The sequence below is a fragment of the Myotis yumanensis genome, unplaced genomic scaffold (genome assembly GCF_028538775.1).
Source record: "Myotis yumanensis isolate MYYU_CA2020_CCGP unplaced genomic scaffold, mMyoYum1.0.hap1 SCAF_1, whole genome shotgun sequence".
Lineage (NCBI taxonomy): Eukaryota > Metazoa > Chordata > Mammalia > Chiroptera > Vespertilionidae > Myotis > Myotis yumanensis.
In genome coordinates this window covers 239,336,027-239,354,304 of record NW_027223752.1, presented here as the reverse complement: position 1 = coordinate 239,354,304, position 18,278 = coordinate 239,336,027, and the positions used below count along the sequence as shown (strand labels likewise).

Here is an 18,278-nt window from a genome sequence, read left to right as displayed (position 1 = left end):
TTGTATAAAAATTATCGTTTTTAATAACTATTCTAAAAAAATGAAATACTTAGGAATCATCATAATATACAGGATGTATATGCTGAAAGCCACAAAACACTGGTGAAAGAAATCAGAGAAGAACTAAGTAACTGAGAGACATACCATGCTCAAGGATTACAAAACCCAAAATAATAAGAATGTCATTCATGTCCCACCTGGAGTACCAAAAACTGAATGTCAATTTTCCCAAGTTAATCTGTAGAACCAAGAAGATCAACAAACCCCAAGTACAAGAAACATGAAGAAAATTACATCCCTATGCTCATAGCAGCATTATTTACAATAGCCAAGATCTGGAAACAGCCCAAGTGCCCATCAGCAGATGAGTGGAAACAAAAGTTGTGGTATACTTAAACCATGGAATACTATCTTCTATCTATATAAAACCCTAATATGCAAATCAACCAAACAGTGGAATGACCAGTCGCTATGACGTGCACTGACCACTAGGGGGCAGACGCTCAATGCAGGAGCGGCGGTGGCGGGGGGCAGCGCCAGAACAGCCAAGGCAGGTGCAAGCGGGGAGGCCCCCCTGCCACATCACCCCACTGGTTACCCTAGAAGGAGGCGACTGGCGGCGGTGGCGAGGGGAGGGGCCAGCGAGCAGGCAGCGCTAGGCCAAGGTGGGTGTGAGTGGGAGCCCCGATCACCCCGCCAGTCAACCCACAGATCGGCCCTGATCGCCAGCCAGGCCTAGGGACCCTACCTGTGCACGAATTTCCTGCACCAGCCTCTAGTGCAGCGGTTCTCAACCTGTGGGTCGTGACCCCTTTGGGGATCGAATGACCCTTTCACAGGGGTCGTCTAAGACCATCGGAAAAGACATATATAATTACATATTGTTTTTGTGATGAATCGCTATGCTTTAATTATGTTCAATTTGTAACAATGAAAATACATCCTGCATATCAGATATTTACATTACGATTCATAACAGTAGCAACATTACAGTTATGAAGTAGCAACGAAAATAATTTTATGGTTGAGGGTCACCATAACATGAGGAACTGTATTAAAGGGTCGCGGAATTAGGAAGGTTGAGAACCACTGCTCTAGTGTGATTATAAAAAAGAAGGAACTCTTACTCTTTGCAATAGCATGGATAGACCTAGATAGTATTATGCTAAGTAAAATAAGTCAGTCAAAGAAAGACAAATACCATATGATATCATTAATATGTGGAATCTAATGAACAGAATAAACTGACGAACAAAATGGAACCAGAAGCATGGAAACATGGAACATACTGGCAGGTTCCAGAGGGGAGGGTGTGGGGATGACTGGATAAAGAAGGTGAAGAGATTGGCTAAAGAACATATATGCATACCCCACGGACATGGACAAAAGTGTGGTGAAGGCCAAGGCAAGGGGAAGCAGGGGTGGGTGGAGGTGGGAAAAGGGGTGAAAATTCGGGGGCCTCTACAATAGTTAACATTAAAAACTTTTCATTTTAAAAAATGAGCAAAAGATTTGAATGGACCATTTGCCAAAGAAGATGTACAAATGTCCAATCAGCACATGAGAAGATGCTCAATGTCATCATATATTAGGGAAATACCATTTAAAACCAAAATGAAACACCATGTCACATCCACTCAAATGACTAAAATAATAAAAGACGGCCTTAGCCAGTTTAGCTCAGTGGATAGAGTGTCGGCCTGCGGACTGAAGGGTCCTGGGTTCAATTCTGATCAATGATTCTCTTTCATCGTTGATCTCTCTCTCTCTCTCTCTCCCCTTTCCTCTCTGAAATCAATAAAAATATATTTTAAAAAACACTATGCATTATCAATAGCTTACCATTGGGGAGAAGGGAAGGCTTAAAATCTTATTTCTAGCTCTCCCATTAAAATCAGACACTAGAAACATGGGTTTCTCTTATGGTGCCAGAAAAACAAAACAAACAAAAGCCACACTGTTTACTAACCTGGTCAGCTCTTAGCTGGGTTGAACCATCCTTGTACATCAGAGTTACCACCAGGGATACTGCCTGTCTGAGCATTTCAATCAGCTGGCTTTTCTCCAAGTCATCCAAATGCCTGATGTCACAGAACTGGTTTCTGAATGCCCCTGAGTTCCCGGAATTCAGGGCGGCTTCTACCTCCTCAGCATCTTCTTTCAATGCCATATGTTTACTCGTTTTCTCTGGTGAATTATGACATGTAATATGTTTTCTTTTAAGATTCATGCTTTCTTTATTTTCATTATTTATATATTGTTTTAGGAAGTGTTTTCTTTTATGTTCCTCCTCCTGTAGAACTGAAGCCGCTTGGTGACACTGTGGAGTTGGACAGCTGGAAGGAGCCCGCGAGCTGATGTTCTGTCTTTGCTCAGTAAACAGCTGATCTGTGAGTCTGATACTGGAGGACTGAGAGAGTCTGAGGGAAGAACTTGATGTCTGGCTTGTGAAAGAATTAAGATCCTATGGAAAAATGGAAAACATTTCGTTAGCATATGGATCTGTAAGACAGAGATCTATAAAGCGCATCTAAAGTGAAGTGGGAACACAGCTTCGCATTATCTAGATCCAGCTGTCTAGTGAATGACATAGTGTCTTCCAGAGCGGACACCCTTTCAACCCAGGCAGGAGCACATGTGTGAGTCACAGGCGGGACCAGGCGGGAGCTCAAAAAGTCTGCAACCACAGCCTGTGCGGGACTTGTGCAAGTGACCAGAGAAGACATGGACGGGAGTAAGTTCAGATGTGCAGAAGAATGAAGGTTAAAAATTCACAACTTCCACCCTAACCGGTTTGGCTCAGTGGATAGAGCATCGGCCTGCAGACTCAAGGGTCCCAGGTTCGATTCCGGTGAAGAGCATGTACCTTGGTTTCGGGCACATACCCAGTAGGGAGTGTGCAGGAGGCAGCTGATCGATGTTTCTCTCTCATTGATGTTTCTAATTCTCTATCCCTCTCCCTTCCTCTCTGTAAAAAATCAATAAAATATATTTTTTAAAAAAATTCACAACTTCCAAGTAAAGGTCTTTATAGAGAAACTGAAACTGCCACAACTATTTGATATGTTAACCTATCTACTAAAAATTTATTTAAAATATGGCTCAGCAGCAAGACTCTGCCTCGATCTAGCAGTATGTGATGTCCATTCAAAGAATCACAGACCAACTGAGGGGGAGGGGGGATCTATGCCTATCCATTTCATTATGGGATTCATGTACAATAAAATTTTATTGTAATGTTTATTTTTTACGTTTTATGATATATTTATGTTGTTTTAAACAACTATATACTAATATTACTTTTAAATAATTTTGAAAGAAAACGTTTTAACACTTGGTAATAGGATCACAGAAAATTTTAATATATACTCATTTTTATAGTAGAGAAGTATTATGAAGTTTTCAAGAAGAGATTTTCAAGCTTAACATTATATTACATTATAAATCTGTGGAGGTGTATACAAAAAAAGGAGTGCAGCCCAGCCGGTGTGGCTCAGTGGCTGAACATCGACCCAGGAACCAAGACGTCACCATTTGATTCCAGGTCAGGACTTGATCCCCAGTGCGGGGTGTGCAGTAGGCAGCCAATCTATGATGTTTCTTTCTCATTGATGTTTCTATCTCTCTATCCCTCTCCCTTCTTCTCTCTCTAAAAATCAATAGAAATTTTTTTTTAAAAAAAGGGGCATTTATGGAGAAAAGGAAAGTATAAAAATTCAGATTGTTGAAGAATGGCTTGCTGAAGTATTTTTTTAAAGGGATGATTATGGGTGATAAGTTACCAGGGTATAGTAAGTATTTAGATTTTAGTGGATATATTCTAGACAATGACATACAGTTTTTAAAATGTCAATATTATCAATACACCAGAAATCATACCTTATGAAACTTACAAAATTTGTGATGAACCTTTTAAATGTCAACTTAGAAATGGCAGAAGGTCCATGTCTTTTCAAAATTCTTTAGAGAGAAAGGACACAAAAATGTTTGAGGACCTCTGCCTCCGGGATCCAAGAAGCACAGTTTGAACACCGTGGAGAGAGCACTTCCATTCCCTTACTAACCCGTTTTCTGTCAAAGGCGTCTCTCCCTCTACTTCCGGGTACATTATCATCCTGGCAACCCAGGAACAACCCAGGGACGGGTCCTATTTAACTACAGGGAGTTGAGATTACATCAAGTTGGCCTGGGATTTGAACACAGTAGTTGGCTTCACAGTTCATTCCCTTAACCACTGTGCGGCCTCCACCTGTTTCATAGACGAGGCCGTTAGTGATATGGCCTCTTCTCTCTCTCTCCTCAAGCCCAAACCATGTAATGCCCCTACTGTGAATTTTATGCCCATTCCTTTCTGAATTTCTCTTTATTTCCACTATCCAAAAGTTTCAAGCTCTCTTCCCTTAATCTGAAAAGCGTTCTCAGAGTCCTTCCCCAACTCTCTAATGACAGTGCCTAATCACACTTTAGATATCAACTCAGGTATAATTTTCATAATTAAAAGAAAGACATCCCAGACTTCTCTTCATACCACCCAGAAAAAGCCAACTGGAATAGCACAGAGCCTGGGTTAGAGGTCTCTCCTGCTGTTTGGAACTGACTTCCCTCGTGACACTTAACACACCTTGTCGTAGAAACCCTGCATACTTCTGTCTTCCTCTTCCCCTCATATGAATTAACCCAAAAGCTCCTGAAGAACAATACCCTCCCCCCCCCCCCCCCACTTTTAAAAACCATTGTATTGCCCGGCTGCAGTGCCTCAGTGGTTGAGCATCAACCTATGAACCAGGAAGTCACAGTATGATTCCCAGTCAGGACACATGCCTGGGTTGCAGGTTCGATCCCAGTGTGGAGCATGCAGGAGGCAGCCGATCAATGGTTCTCCCTCATCACTGATGTTTCTATCTCTCTCTCTCCCTCTCCCTTCCTCTCTGAGATAAAAAAAATATGTTTAAAAACAAACCATTGCCGAAACCGGTTTGGCTCAGTGGATAGAGCGTCGGCCTGCGGACTGAGGGGTCCCAGGTTCGATTCCGGTCAGGGGCATGTACCTGGGTTGCGGGCACATCCCCAGTGGGAGATGTGCAGGAGGCAGCTGATCGATGTTTCTCTCTCATCGATGTTTCTAGCTCTCTATCTCTCTCCCTTCCTCTCTGTAAAAAATCAATAAAATATATTTTAAAAAAAACAAAAAAAAAACCATTTTTTATCTACAGTGCCTAGCATATAGTAGACACTTAACAAATATTTGTTCCATAAGTGAAGGTTATCTGTTATAATTATTCACATTTGTAATGACTTACCATTTTTTCCAGTGCTTGATTCTTCCCATCTTCAGGTAGTACTGAATACTTAACACTGGGTTTGTTTACCACTTCTGCAGCTTTAAAAACACAAAAAAGAAACACGAGGCATTAACGAATCACTGAAATCTAAGTCACAAAATCAGTGAATATTGAAAATAGTCTCTACAGTTGTGCTACTTACTCATTATTTACTTACTTAAAACAACATAATAGAATTCACAATCAAAATGCCTAGTACCATTGTAAGGAACATTTTTATGTAAAGTATCTTCAAATTAACTGGAGGCAGATTCATGTAATCGTGAAATGTTTATTAAAAATTACTACCTGGCATTTATATTTGAATACTTGATTCTGAAAACCCTTGTAAGAAACCTAGTAAGTATTAAAGGTTTGAGGAAATTCTTAGACTGAATAGTATTGCAATGGAACAATGAGAGATTCAGTAAAACATCATTACTACAAACTTCTGATTTAAATTTAGCTTTCTTTCATTTTAATAAGCCTGGGCTGATCAGTGTTAGAATGTGGATCCAACCCCAGGCAACATGACTCAGGAGTCTGTGCTCATAACCACTGTGATGTACGTTGCCTCTGTGGCAATGATAGATAATGAGCAAGAAATGCAAATGAAGGGAACACTTTCACTTACCAAAAAAAAAAAGTTATACTTAGGATAAGTTTACAAGAAAGGGACTAGGCACTCAATGATTAAAACTTAAAACTTTGCCCATGGCTCAGTGATTGAGCATCGACCTATGAACCAGGAGGTCACAGTTCCATTCCCGGTCAGGGCACAAGCCCGGGTTGGGAGCTCGATCCCCAGTAAGGGACATGCAGGAGGCAGCCAATCAATGATTCTCTCTCATCATTGATGTTTCTATCTCTCTCTCCCTCTCCCTTCTTCTCTGAAATCAATAAAAATATATTTTTGAAAAAGACCTTTTTAAAAAACCCACCTTAAAATCTTATGAAATGGCATAAAACAAGATCTATACAAATGGAAAGACATAGCATTGGGATATATGCAAAATGTTTAATTCTTCCAAACACCAACTTAATGCAGAGTCAATCAGAGACCTTAAAGGGCTCTTTTAATTGAAAAAATAATGAAATGTTAAATATCTGAAAATAGACAAGCAGAGTCACAAAAATGAAAGACTTGCCTTGCCAGATTACCAGAATACACTATAAAGCCACTATAATCAAATCCATATGGTATTTGAATAGGAATAGAAGAAAAGATCTCTAGAAAAAATCCAGAAACCGACCCCAAGACTTACGAGACTTTAATATACAACAAAGATGGTGTTTCAATTAAGTAGCAAAGGACACATTACGAAATAGGGGTGGTACAACCAGCACCACTTCGAAAAGAAAATAATACATTGGGAAAACTACTTGGGACAAAAACGACAAAGGATTAATACCTGGATTCTACAACAAGTCTTACACCTGGACGAAAAAGACCAACAACTTACAAGAAAAAGGAGTAAAAGGTAGGAAGAGGCAATACACAAAATAGCAAATCCCCCAAAGCAAACAAACAGGTTATAATGCTCAAACTCATGAGCAGCCAGGAAAATAAAAACCAATGTAATTGGAGATGGATGGGGATAGGTAGTTTCATGCATTGCTGGTAAAAATGTGGCTACAGTAAGTCCTCACTTAACATCATCAATCGGTTCTGTGACTTTAAGCCAGATGCTGTGTAACAAAACCAACTGTACCACCAACTAATCGCGATAGACAAGAGTTAAGTTCCTATGGCGCCACATCAAAGTGATGACAAAAAAAATGTTATTTGAGGACCTGCTGTAGTTAGAATCTTTTTGGAAAGCAAACTGCCAGCACTTATTAAAATAAAAAATATATGCAGCACCTTTAGGAGTTGGGAAGAAATGGACTGATCCCAAGAGAGCAAAGATGGGCCTCTTGGGCGAATGACGTGCTATTTCTTGCTTTTTGGGTGAAGGATACAGGGGTGTTCAGTTCGTGAAATTTTGAGCTATAACCCTAGGATAGATGAGGTGTGTGTGTTGGTGTGCGTGTGTGTGTGTGTAACCTCAATTTAAAAAACAGACAAAATATATAAATATATAAATCATCTAACCAAACAACCTCACTCCTGGCTGTTTCATAGAAATATATGCAACAGTAAATATTTTAAATCCAAATGTTTATGGCAGTATTGCTTTATGGCAAAGGACTGATGCCAGTCAGGAGGGAGGTCGATGAATAAATTATGTAATGTCCACACTCTGAGCACATAGCCATTGAAAGAATGGCTTGAAGCAGTAGCAGTTGACTTGGAGATGCAGAAATCAGTGAAAACGTGATCCCATTTTTAAAGTGAGTGATCAAACCTCCCCATTTGTGCACACGTTACACGCATGCACTGCCCAGGTGTTGCCCCCAGTGGCCATGTAGGAGAGGAGTTTCTGTTCAGAAAGGTTCCTGGGAAGCGCTCTCAGCACCGACATCTGCAGGCGAGTGAAGGTGCCGTCGCTACACAGGGAGCTGACGTGGCCCTGCAGAGCTGTCCCCTGTTGGGTTAGGGAGCTGGGCCTCATCCTCAGCACCCACCAGTCACTGGATTGTTTGCTCCTGGGAAAGCCGTGTCCTTGGGCCAAGCAGTTTCTCCGCAGCTGAGGCGGTCAGCAGGAGGCGCTGTGTGAGCAGCCTACCAGCGAGGACCCAGCCCTGGGCACCCCTGGCGCCACCACACTAGTCCCACACTCGGCCACTGGCTTCAGATCACTCTGAGCTGCTTCTTCCGGATTCTGTGCCTCTTCCTGGGGGAACTTTTAAAAGGAAGGGCAGCGGCACTGCAGCTCGCCTCCAAGCTGCAAATGCCATTCGTCTCCCTCTCCTGCAACCATCCGAAGGCCCCCCCCCCTGGCCGAGCACCTCTGGCGGCCTAGGTACCTTACTGACGAGTGACCAACCCCTCACCTGAGAGTGAGCCCGTGGTCACCATGCCTTCCTCAGGCCAGGGCCGACGTGTGCTGTGAAATGTGGGCAGGGGACCGAGGTGGCCAATCTTTTCACCTTGGTGCCAAGTACATGCTTCCCTGCCCCCATCATATACTAGTAACAGCAGCCCTAACATGACCAGGAGGTCCATCAGATGGAGATGGCATTCCTTGCCTGCCAGGCTCTTCATATAAGGAACTTGGAATGACTGGGTGGCAGCTGGACCTTGGAATGGAATGGTACCCTTCCTGTGCCACTGGTGGGCTGCCCCTCGGAGAGTCAGGACAACCTGTAGGACCCAGACTGTTGGTACGCAGGGCCACTCCTACTTCCACCTTTTGGTTCCGACCCCGTAATTGTACACTGGGGAGACATGGCACCGTCGTGGCCACTGATGTAGTGTCCACTGCACCCGGGAGGGTCCTGCGCCATCACTGAGAGGCGTCCTCCCCAGGCTGGCACCCGAGCTGTGCCTGCTACAGGCCACTCACCGCTCCACTGGAGTGGTGTTCACGGTGTGTAGCTGTGAGGGAGCGTGTGTCCCATGACCATGCCCACTCAGCCCCTCCCCTGTAAAGCGGTCCCCACGTCTAACGTGCTAAGCGGAGTCTGTGTCCGTGGACCAGACAGTCTGGAGCCAATACCAGAGCTCACGGAGGCCCTGCAAGCCCAGGCCTGAAACACGTGTCCATTCCGGTCAAGACCAACCTCTGCGCCTTTGGGGGCACAAGGGGCTGTGCCAGCAAGTGACTTTTTCCTCAAAGGGTGATGCCACTGGGACCAAGCGCTTGGCCTGTGTTGGAAGGTTGAACATTCGGTGACGCAATAGCTAGACCAGCCCTGGTGAAGAGGAGCACCATGCTGTTGGGCCACACCCAGCCTCCGCCCAGACTCACAGTTACTCCGTAAGAGCCCACAGTGCCTGTCCTGGGGCAGGTGACAGGCTGGGGACGTCATCTGGCCGAGTCTTTCTCACTTAGTTCCGTCCTTCGGCAGCTGCTCGCCATGCCCGCTAGCACCATAATCCTCAGCCTGCTGCTGCTCCTTGGTAGCTAATCCCATTACTAGTGAAAATGCTTCAAGTGCTCCCTGTTCAGATCACTCTTTTTTTTTATTAATTAAATCTTTATTGTTCAGATTATTACATTGGTTCCTCTTTTTTCCCACCATAACTCCCCTCCACCCAGTTCCCACCCCACCCTCCGCCCTCACTCCCCACCCACTGTCCTCATCCATAGGTGCACGATTATTGTCCAATCTCTTCCCGCATCCCCCACACCCCTTCCCCGCCAAAAAACAGTCAGTCCATTCCCTTTCTATGTCCCTGATTCTATTACAATCACCAGTTCATACTGTTCATCAGATTATTCACTTGATTTTTAGATTCACTTGTTGATAGATGTGTATTTATTGTTCATAATTTGTATCTTTACCTTTTTCTTCTTCTTCCTCTTAAAGGATACCTTTCAGCATTTCATATAATACTGGTTTGGTGGTGATAAACTCCTTTAGCTTTTTCTTATCTGTGAAGCTCTTTATCTGACCTTCACTTCTGAATGATAGCTTTGCTGGATAAAGTAGTCTTGGTTGTAGGTTCTTGCTCTTCATCACTTTGAATATTTCTTGCCACTCCCTTCTGGCCTGCATAGTTTCTGTTGAGAAATCAGCTGACATTCGTATGGGTACTCCCTTGTAGGTAACTGAGTTTCTTTCTCTTGCTGCTTTTAGGATTCTCTCTTTGTCTTTTGCTCTTGGCATTTTAATGATGATGTGTCTTGGTGTGGTCCTCTTTGGATTCCTTTTGTTTGGGGTTCTCTGCACTTCCTGGACTTGTAAGTCTATTTCTTTCACCAGGTAGGGGAAGTTTTCTGTCATTATTTCTTCAAATAGGTTTTCAATATCTTGCTCTCTCTCTTCTTCTGGCACCCCTATAATTCGGATGTTGGTATGTTTGAAGCTGTCCCAGAGGCTCCTTACACTATCTTCGTATTTTTGGGTTCTTTTTTCATTTTGCTTTTCCGGTTGGGTGTTTCTCGCTTCTTCGCATTTCAAATCTTTGACTTGATTCTTGCGATCCTCTGGTCTGCTGTTGGGAGTCTGTATAATATTCTTTATTTCAGTCAGTGTATGCTTAATTTCTAGTTGGTTCTTTATCACAACATCGAGGGTCTCACTAGATTTCTTGAAGATCTCACTACATTTATCGGCGGTCTCACCAGTCTTTTTGAGGGCCTTACTAAATTTATCGGCGGCTTCTAGAGTTCTTTAAAGACCTTAAAAGTGTGGTTTTGAACTCTATATCCAGCAGTTTGCTTTCCTCCATTTCTGTCATTTGTGTCCTGTTTCTTTGTCTCGGCATTTTTTATGCTTCGCTGTGTCGATAGAGTGCCTTTCTGTGCTAAGTGTCCCAATTACCTGAGGTAGACATTCTTGGTGCACCCCTTCGTGGGCTTTGTGCACAGTCTTGTTATAGTTACACCTTGATTGTTGTAGTTATCACTGGGAGGAATTGACCTCCAGGCCAATTGGCTGTGAGAATCAGCTGTGTCTGCAGTGGGAGAACTTCTGTGCTGGAGACAACCCTCTGGGGCAAGACTTGTTTCAATGGGGCTTTGGTGCTCACTGAGTCTGCCCGCTGAGTATGCCTTTTATGGTTCCACAGAGCTGCAAACTGGATCGTCCCACTCTGACCTCTGGACTTCCTGGCTCCTGGATCTCTAGGGAGGTGCTAATCTAGCCTCTGCCTGAGGCTATCCAGCAAAAGCCTCCCTGCAGGGCTTGGGCGGGGCTAGCAGTTATGGCTGCTCTCAGTCCTGCCCTCAGAGGCTCTGCTTCTCAGTGTCCTGAAATCGCTGCAAGCCCCTTGGAGAGAAAGCTGCCCTCAGGTTCTGACTGATGCCAGACAGTCCCGCTTCTCCCATATGAGTCTGGGTCCCTAGAGACTCGCCCGGAACTGGAGCTCAGAGCCTGAGACTCCCTCCCGATTGAAAACGACAACCGCGCCCTCAGCCGCCAGCCCGCTCCGCTTGCACTCCACACCTTAGAATTTTACTTCTGCACTGCGCCTCCTCTGAGTCTGGGTATGCTTTTCTCTTTCCTTCTAGTTGTAGAATTTCCACTCAGCCAGCCTTCCTGTGGTTCTGGATGATGTCCTTTCTGTCTTTTAGTTGTATTTTTGAAGTGGTTGTTCGAGGCAGCAAACCCCGGTGTTTACCTATGCCGCCATCTTGGTTCTCCTCTCAGATCACTCTTGTTGCCACCTGCACATCCACACACTCCTTCAGCAGGCCCAGTACCTGTGCCGGGAAACGATGACTCAATGGCCAGGAGAGGAGGAGGCGGTTCCTGAGGGAGCAGGAATTCTTTTTTCAGGACAAGCCTGTTGTGTGCGGGGCTGGAACACTGGCCTTTCACAGAGGAGCAGCCACTTGTGCAGGTGCCAGAGATGTCTGAGACGTGAGATTTCAATGCACATCTCAGGGCCTGGCTCCTGTTCTGGACCACAGCCTGACCTTGAGGCAGCACACCTGCCAGGGCTGCGTGAGAATCCAACCTTCTCGGAGCTCCCGGCTCCACACATCTACGAACTAAGCCCTGGCTGTGGCTGCAGGTGGTCTGTTTGTAGGCTCCCAGGGAAGCCCTCTGGTGATCACATTTAGCCTTTCATTGCTAAGTATTCACGCTCAGCCTGTCTTTTCCCAAAGGACGTATTATTCGAAGCCACGGTCCCCAATTCCACGGTGTCCCAGCAGCCAGGGCAACAGCGGTCACTGGTACAGACCCAGCACCCCCAGTGACCGTTTTAGCTGCGCTGCTACCCTTGGCATTCCAACTCAACTGCTATGACGTCACCGGGCTGGCCTACCTGAGGGCCCAACCTCCAGAACACCATGTCTGCTTTCTTACACCGCTCCCTGCACCAACTGCAGCAGATCAGGGTCCCTGGGAACCAGACTGAGCTGTGTCCGCAGGAAGTTTACTGGGAGCTCAGGGGGAGGGGTTGGGGAGCAGAGCAACAGTTAAAGCACCCAAAACACTTCACAGTAATTCTCTAAACTGAGCCGCAAGCTGATGATGAAGTATTTGAGCAGAACCTGGTAAAATGCTGATCTCACCACTCAGCTGTGAATGAAGGAAAGAAAAAAGATAGGTAGAAAGTTGGGAATGTCATGGGTTTGGAAGTTACAGTCAAATCTGAACGTGGCAAAAAGGAAGTGGAGGGACGAGACTAAAAAGGGCAGGCAAGGGCCTTGTAGGAGTACATGGGATGTTTCCAAAGATAAATTGTGCAGAGAGCAAGTACAAGAGCTGAGCTAATTCTCACAAAGGCAAGACCAAATGCAACAAAATGAAGGCAAACAGCAATTAGGAAACTACTGCAAATCCAAGGGAGAGAGAAAACAGCCCTGAAGCAGGGCAGAGCGAACTGAAATCAACACCTGGCAGGGTTTGCTGTGATTGAAAATAAGAGTTTTGTTTATGGGACAGAAATAAAAATATAAATCGTTTATCCATATACTTTCGACTAGAATGAATATAACCAAAATAGATCTATTTTGTCACTTTGTTATCTGTCCTTAAAATTGCAGATTTCCACAAGATGATGGAAATAAACATTTCACATAAATGACTTGGATTTTGACAAATATCTACCTCTAGGGGCCTCAAACTCCTAATTTGCAATGTCTGTAAAAATATTGTTATTTTACTAGAAAACACCAAATTCACCTCTAAGCTCTCTCAAGTTAAATAAAAAAGAACCTGGATAAATGTATGCTAGAAAACATTACTTGATCTCTATAGGTACTTAGAAAAAACACAGGTGTATTCTAATAAATATGTTCTTAATCATATGTACAGCACCAGGTCGGCCCCAAATCACCCTGAAAACTCCTCCTCCCAGTATTTACCAAAGACTTTCAGTAGCATTACTGAACAATAAAATGCCAATGAAAACTCAAGTCAGATGAACCCAATTCTGAATCTAGTTTAAAAGTGTATGAACTAGGGTAAAAAGCTGAACTACTCTTCACAAAAGACCCGACAATACAATACAAGGGCTTAAAGAACAAAGAGCAAGTTTATTTCTCAGGTAGAGGTGAGTAGCCTCCGCTGGTGGTGCAGCTGCTCATGAAGTCACTCTGGGACCCGCTTCTGTCCAGCACGGAGTTCCACGATCCACTAGGATACTGTTATCATCTGCAGGGCTGGGAAGGAGTCGTCTCAGGTTGTAACTGGAGGGAAGGCAAGAGGTGGCCAGCTAGGAAGCAAGCTGGATGTTCCCAGGCCTACCCTGGAAATGGCACGCATGTACCACTGACAGGAACCTGCCACTTGGCCACACCTGACCGTAAGAAGACTGAGCCATGCAGTCTGATCATGTGCCGCAGAAAGGAAGGACAGACTCTGGCGTGGCAAACACAAAGTCTTTGCCAAAAGGCTTTGGAGCAATACAAAATGCCCGTGATTAAGACGTGAGAAAAGGTTGCCATAAAACGTCAGGATAATGGTTACTGCTGAGCAAGGAGAGGGTATTAAGTTGTATTTTTAGTTTTTGCATCTTTTTTTCTTCCTCTCAGCAAAGGGTTTTAAAATAAGAGATCAATCTTGCAAAAAGTTTATGCAGTCCAATCCTTACTGAATATGTATCTCAAGATACCTCAAGTAGTCTAGCAGATCAGAAAAGTAGACCCCAAAGTGACATATAACATTAATAATGTTCGCTTTTACTTTAGTGTTTGTAAACCAAATATTTTTAGCTTTTTTAAAAATATGTATTTTGTTGATTTTTTACAGAGAGGAAGGGAGAGGGATAGAGAGTTAGAAACATCGATGAGAGAGAAACATCGATCAGCTCCTCCTGCACACTCCCTACTGGGGATGTGCCTGCAACCAAGGTACATGCCCTTGACCGGAATTGAACCTGGGACCCTTCAGTCTGCAGGCCGACGCTCTATCCCAGTGATGGCGAACCTTTTGAGCTCGGCGTGTCAGCATTTTGAAAAACCCTAACTTAACTCTGGTGCCGTGTCACATATAGAAATTTTTTGATATCTGCAACCATAATAAAACAAGGTTTATATTTTTGATATTTATTTTATATATTTAAATGCCATTTAACAAAGAAAAATCAACCAAAAAAATGAGTTCGAGTGTCACCTCTGACATGCATGTCATAGGTTCGCCATCACTGCTCTATCCACTGAGCCAAACTAGTTAGGGCTGTAGCTTATTCTCATTGATTTCTGAGTGCATGTTTGGTATGTACTTGGTATGAAATACGCTTTCAGAAGTTAAATGCTTTTAAGAGATAAGAACAGCTCAGCATGTGACAAAGAACCCAAGAATCATTAGGTCTTACACCCAGCATCATTCATCAGTAACCCACAGCAATCCAACTTTAATTCACATTCCTATCCTATATAATAAAAGCCTAATATGCCAAGTGTCCGGTCATCCAGTCAACCAAAGTATAATATGCTAATGATATGCTAAGGCCACTCAATTGCTCGCTATGATGTGCACTGACCACCAGGGGACTGGTAGGTTAGCTTGCTGCTGGGGTCCAGCTGATCAGGACTGAGCAAGACGAGCTGGACACTCCCTGGAGCCCTCCCGTGGCCCCTCCCCAGCTGGCCAACCTCCTGCGTCCCTCCCCGGCCCGATTGTGCACCGGTGGGGTCCCTTGGCCTAGCCTGCGCCCTCTTGCAATCAGGGACCTCTCAGGGGATGTCAGAGAGCTGGTTTCAGCTCAATCCTGCAGGCCAGACCGAGGGACCCCGCTGGTGCAAAAATTCGTGCACCGGGCCTCTGGTGAAATAATAAAACTGGTGAGACTCAGTGGCAGACAGACTCTAAGGTGGTCGGTCTCATGACCCATGCCTCCTAGAATTCATGCCCCTGTAAACTCCTTCCACCAAGTGCAGATGCGACTTGCTGACTCACTTCTAAACAACAGAATAAAGGACAGGATATCTGTGATTATGCCACATAAAACTGTAATGTCGGTCATGCTAGGGACACACTCTTGCTGGCTTTGAAAAAGCAAGCGCCTATATGATGAAAAGGTGCCTATGGTCACAACTACGTATAAGGAACTGAACTCTGCCAATAACCGTGTGAACTTGGAAGCGAATGCTTCATTTGAGCCTCAGATGAGGCTCCAGGCCTGGCTGACACCTGCACCGTCGCCTTGCAGATGCCTCCGCTAACTGTGCCCGGGTCCCGACCCACAGAAACTGTGAGATATCAAATGTGTTGTTTTTAGTCACTAAGTTTGCAGTGATGGTGTTACGTGACAACAGATAACAGAATCCTTGTGAAAAACCACTTTTTCCAAATCAAAAACACCTGACAAAAAATAAAAACTTAATTTTTCTATTATCTGTCTTCTCAATAAATTTATAAAAACTAGGGATCTAACAGGGTGCTTTAAGACTATGACGAGAGAGTTTGTGAGCTGGGTGACTAGCAGAAATTTTCCTCCAGAGACTCCCATTGTAACTACCTACCAGAGGCATTTCCTGACCCGTTACTGAAGGGGCACAGTTCCACCTGTCAAGTGCACACTGCCTTTTAGGAAGCAAATCTACACAGAATAAAGGAGAAAGCTCTTCAACGATTAACTTTTTGTCTTTTGTTACTATTCCCACCACCAGCATCTTCCCCCTAAAACACTAGGTATGTAGTCCACACCCAAAAATCCTTACCAGTTACTTTATTCGTAACTTCTATAAGACACAAGCAACAGATGCTTGAATATAAATGGAGTGAAGTGTTAAGTGCGATTATATCTTAATTAAGAAACTGCATTTATAACAGTGTTTGCACTGTTTGTCAATACTCTCAATATAATTACTCAATTATATCTCACTCACTTATAACTTACTCTGGAGAAAAGAAACAAACAACTTATTGGCCCAGACTTAAAAATTTAAAATAAAAACTACTTTGCTAGTGAAAAAAGTGTTCAAAACATTTCAGTCACATTTATAAGCATATGTCACAGCTTTTACAATTATACCACGTCATGAACATATATACAAAGATTCACCAACCTTTGCCCCCCTAAAAGTTTACATACTTCTATGGCAGTACTATATATATATAATCAAAAACACTTCTTGCCCTGGCAGGTTTGGTTCAGTGGTTAGAACATTGGCCTGCAGACAGAGGGTCTCGGGTTTGATTTCTGGTCAAGGGCACGTACCTGGGTTGCAGGTTCGATCACCAGTCCCCATCAGGGAACATGCAGGTGGCAACCAATTGATGTCTCTCTCATCAATGTTTCTCTCTCTCCCTCCCTCTTAAAAAAATAACTCAATGGAAAAAATATCCTCAGGTGAGGATTCACAAAAAAACTTAGAAAACAAAAACAAAAAAACACTTCTCTTGTCCACCATACACAATAAGCAAATACAGTCATCCAGTATCATTAGGGGATGGGTTCCAGGACTCCCAGGGCTACCAAAATCCGTGGATACTCAAATCCCTTACATAAAATGCCATAGTATTTGCATATAACCTATACTGGCACAAAGACCACAGCAGGGTATGCCTAGACATCATTTCATTTGGGAGGACTCAACATAGTACTGGGTGCATGTCAAACTCAAGTTTTGCTGCTTTCTGGAATTTTCTGGGATTTTAATTGTTTGCTAATATTTCTATCTGCAGTTGGTTGAACCTGCAGATATGGAGGGCTGACTGTACTGTGTACAGGTTCAATGACTCGAGAGCTAAGGCTGAAGCACAGGCACTGTGGAGGAGCTCATGTCTTTTGAAGTTACTTACAGCTGATGAGATCTAAGGGAATGTCTGACAGCAGTGCCTGGGGCAAGGAAGTGTGACATTGAAAAACAAGGGCTAAGGGAGCAGCAGCTCAGTCATCACTGAATGCAAGTAAAGTGAGGGAAAGCTGGACTCCACCTGTTCGTAGGCAGGAGCTTCCCCACACAATTTAAGTTTTATAGAATAATTTTGCTACATTTCATTTTCAAACTCTTAGTCTTAAGAATTAATAACACCAAAGTAACAAATGACAGAAAGGTTCATAAATATTACTCACTCTTTTCACTCTCTCTCCAATTCTTAGACTCCACTAAATCACCTGAATGCATAGCAGACATAATCTTCTGAGCAACACTGGAAAGTGGCATCTGACAGAGATCAAAGCCTACAAATGCCTCATAATTTTCCATTTTCATAAAGTCCTAAATATAAGATAAACATAATACCTATATATTAATTTTGAGCCTTCAAAAAAAGAAACAAGAAATCTGAAATTCTGTATGTACTTCCATAAAAAGTTTTATATTAAAAACCACAAGAAGTAGATATAAACTGTCCCTTTTACATATAGGATCGTAAGAAGAAAGTAATGGTTAGAGGCTCATTTGGGATATTATCTATATATAAAAGCCTAATATGCAGCGTCCCCTTGGGAGTTCAACCTACCAGGAGTATGATCACTCGCTATGACGTGCGCTGACCACCAGGGGGCAGCACAGAATGAAGGAAGGCCTAAGCCAGCAGCTGGCAGCCAGGGAAAGGAAGCCCGGACTGGCAGCCGGCAGGGATCCTACCTGTGCATGAATTTCATGCACTGGGCCTGTAGTGATATATAAGTAACAAAGAACATATTTTCTAGTTAATCAATTGTGAAGCAATTTACTCGAATACTTCCTAGTTTCAGTTATTATAGTCTTCAAATATACAAACCTAATAACATAGTTATTTTTAACTGACTGGCATGATGACACACCACCTGACATCCTTTCACTCCCTCTGCTCAGCTATACTGGGCCCCTTGGGCTGAGAACATGAAGGTCTGGAAGCCACAGAACAAATCACCAAATAGCTGGTTGGTCATCTAACATGTTTGGCACTAATCTTAACAGAATTTATTTCATTAACCAGGAAACAGGTGACATACTTTTCCATATTGCTGGAGAAAAGAAAATTTTTCATTATCTAGTCCAAGGTAGAATCGGGGGAAAA

At 43.6% G+C, this 18,278-nt stretch overlaps 1 protein-coding gene across 2 annotated transcripts in view; it reads right to left on the bottom strand.

The window, feature by feature from the left end:
- Nucleotides 1–18,190, bottom strand: part of POLN (DNA polymerase nu) — an 87,563-nt gene extending 69,373 nt beyond the window's left edge. The window contains exons 1-4 of one of the 2 annotated variants that reach the window (XM_070400373.1): nt 17,736–18,190; nt 17,347–17,491; nt 5,301–5,380; nt 1,970–2,464 (exon numbers count right to left, since the gene is read on the bottom strand). In XM_070400373.1, the coding sequence (XP_070256474.1) occupies nt 1,970–2,464; nt 5,301–5,380; nt 17,347–17,485 (714 nt within the window). In that variant the 5' untranslated portion in view covers nt 17,486–17,491; nt 17,736–18,190. Of the gene's footprint in view, nt 1–1,969; nt 2,465–5,300; nt 5,381–17,346 lie in introns of both variants that reach the window. The other variant, XM_070400366.1, reaches the window with a different exon arrangement.
- Between the last annotated feature and the right edge of the window lie 88 nt (nt 18,191–18,278).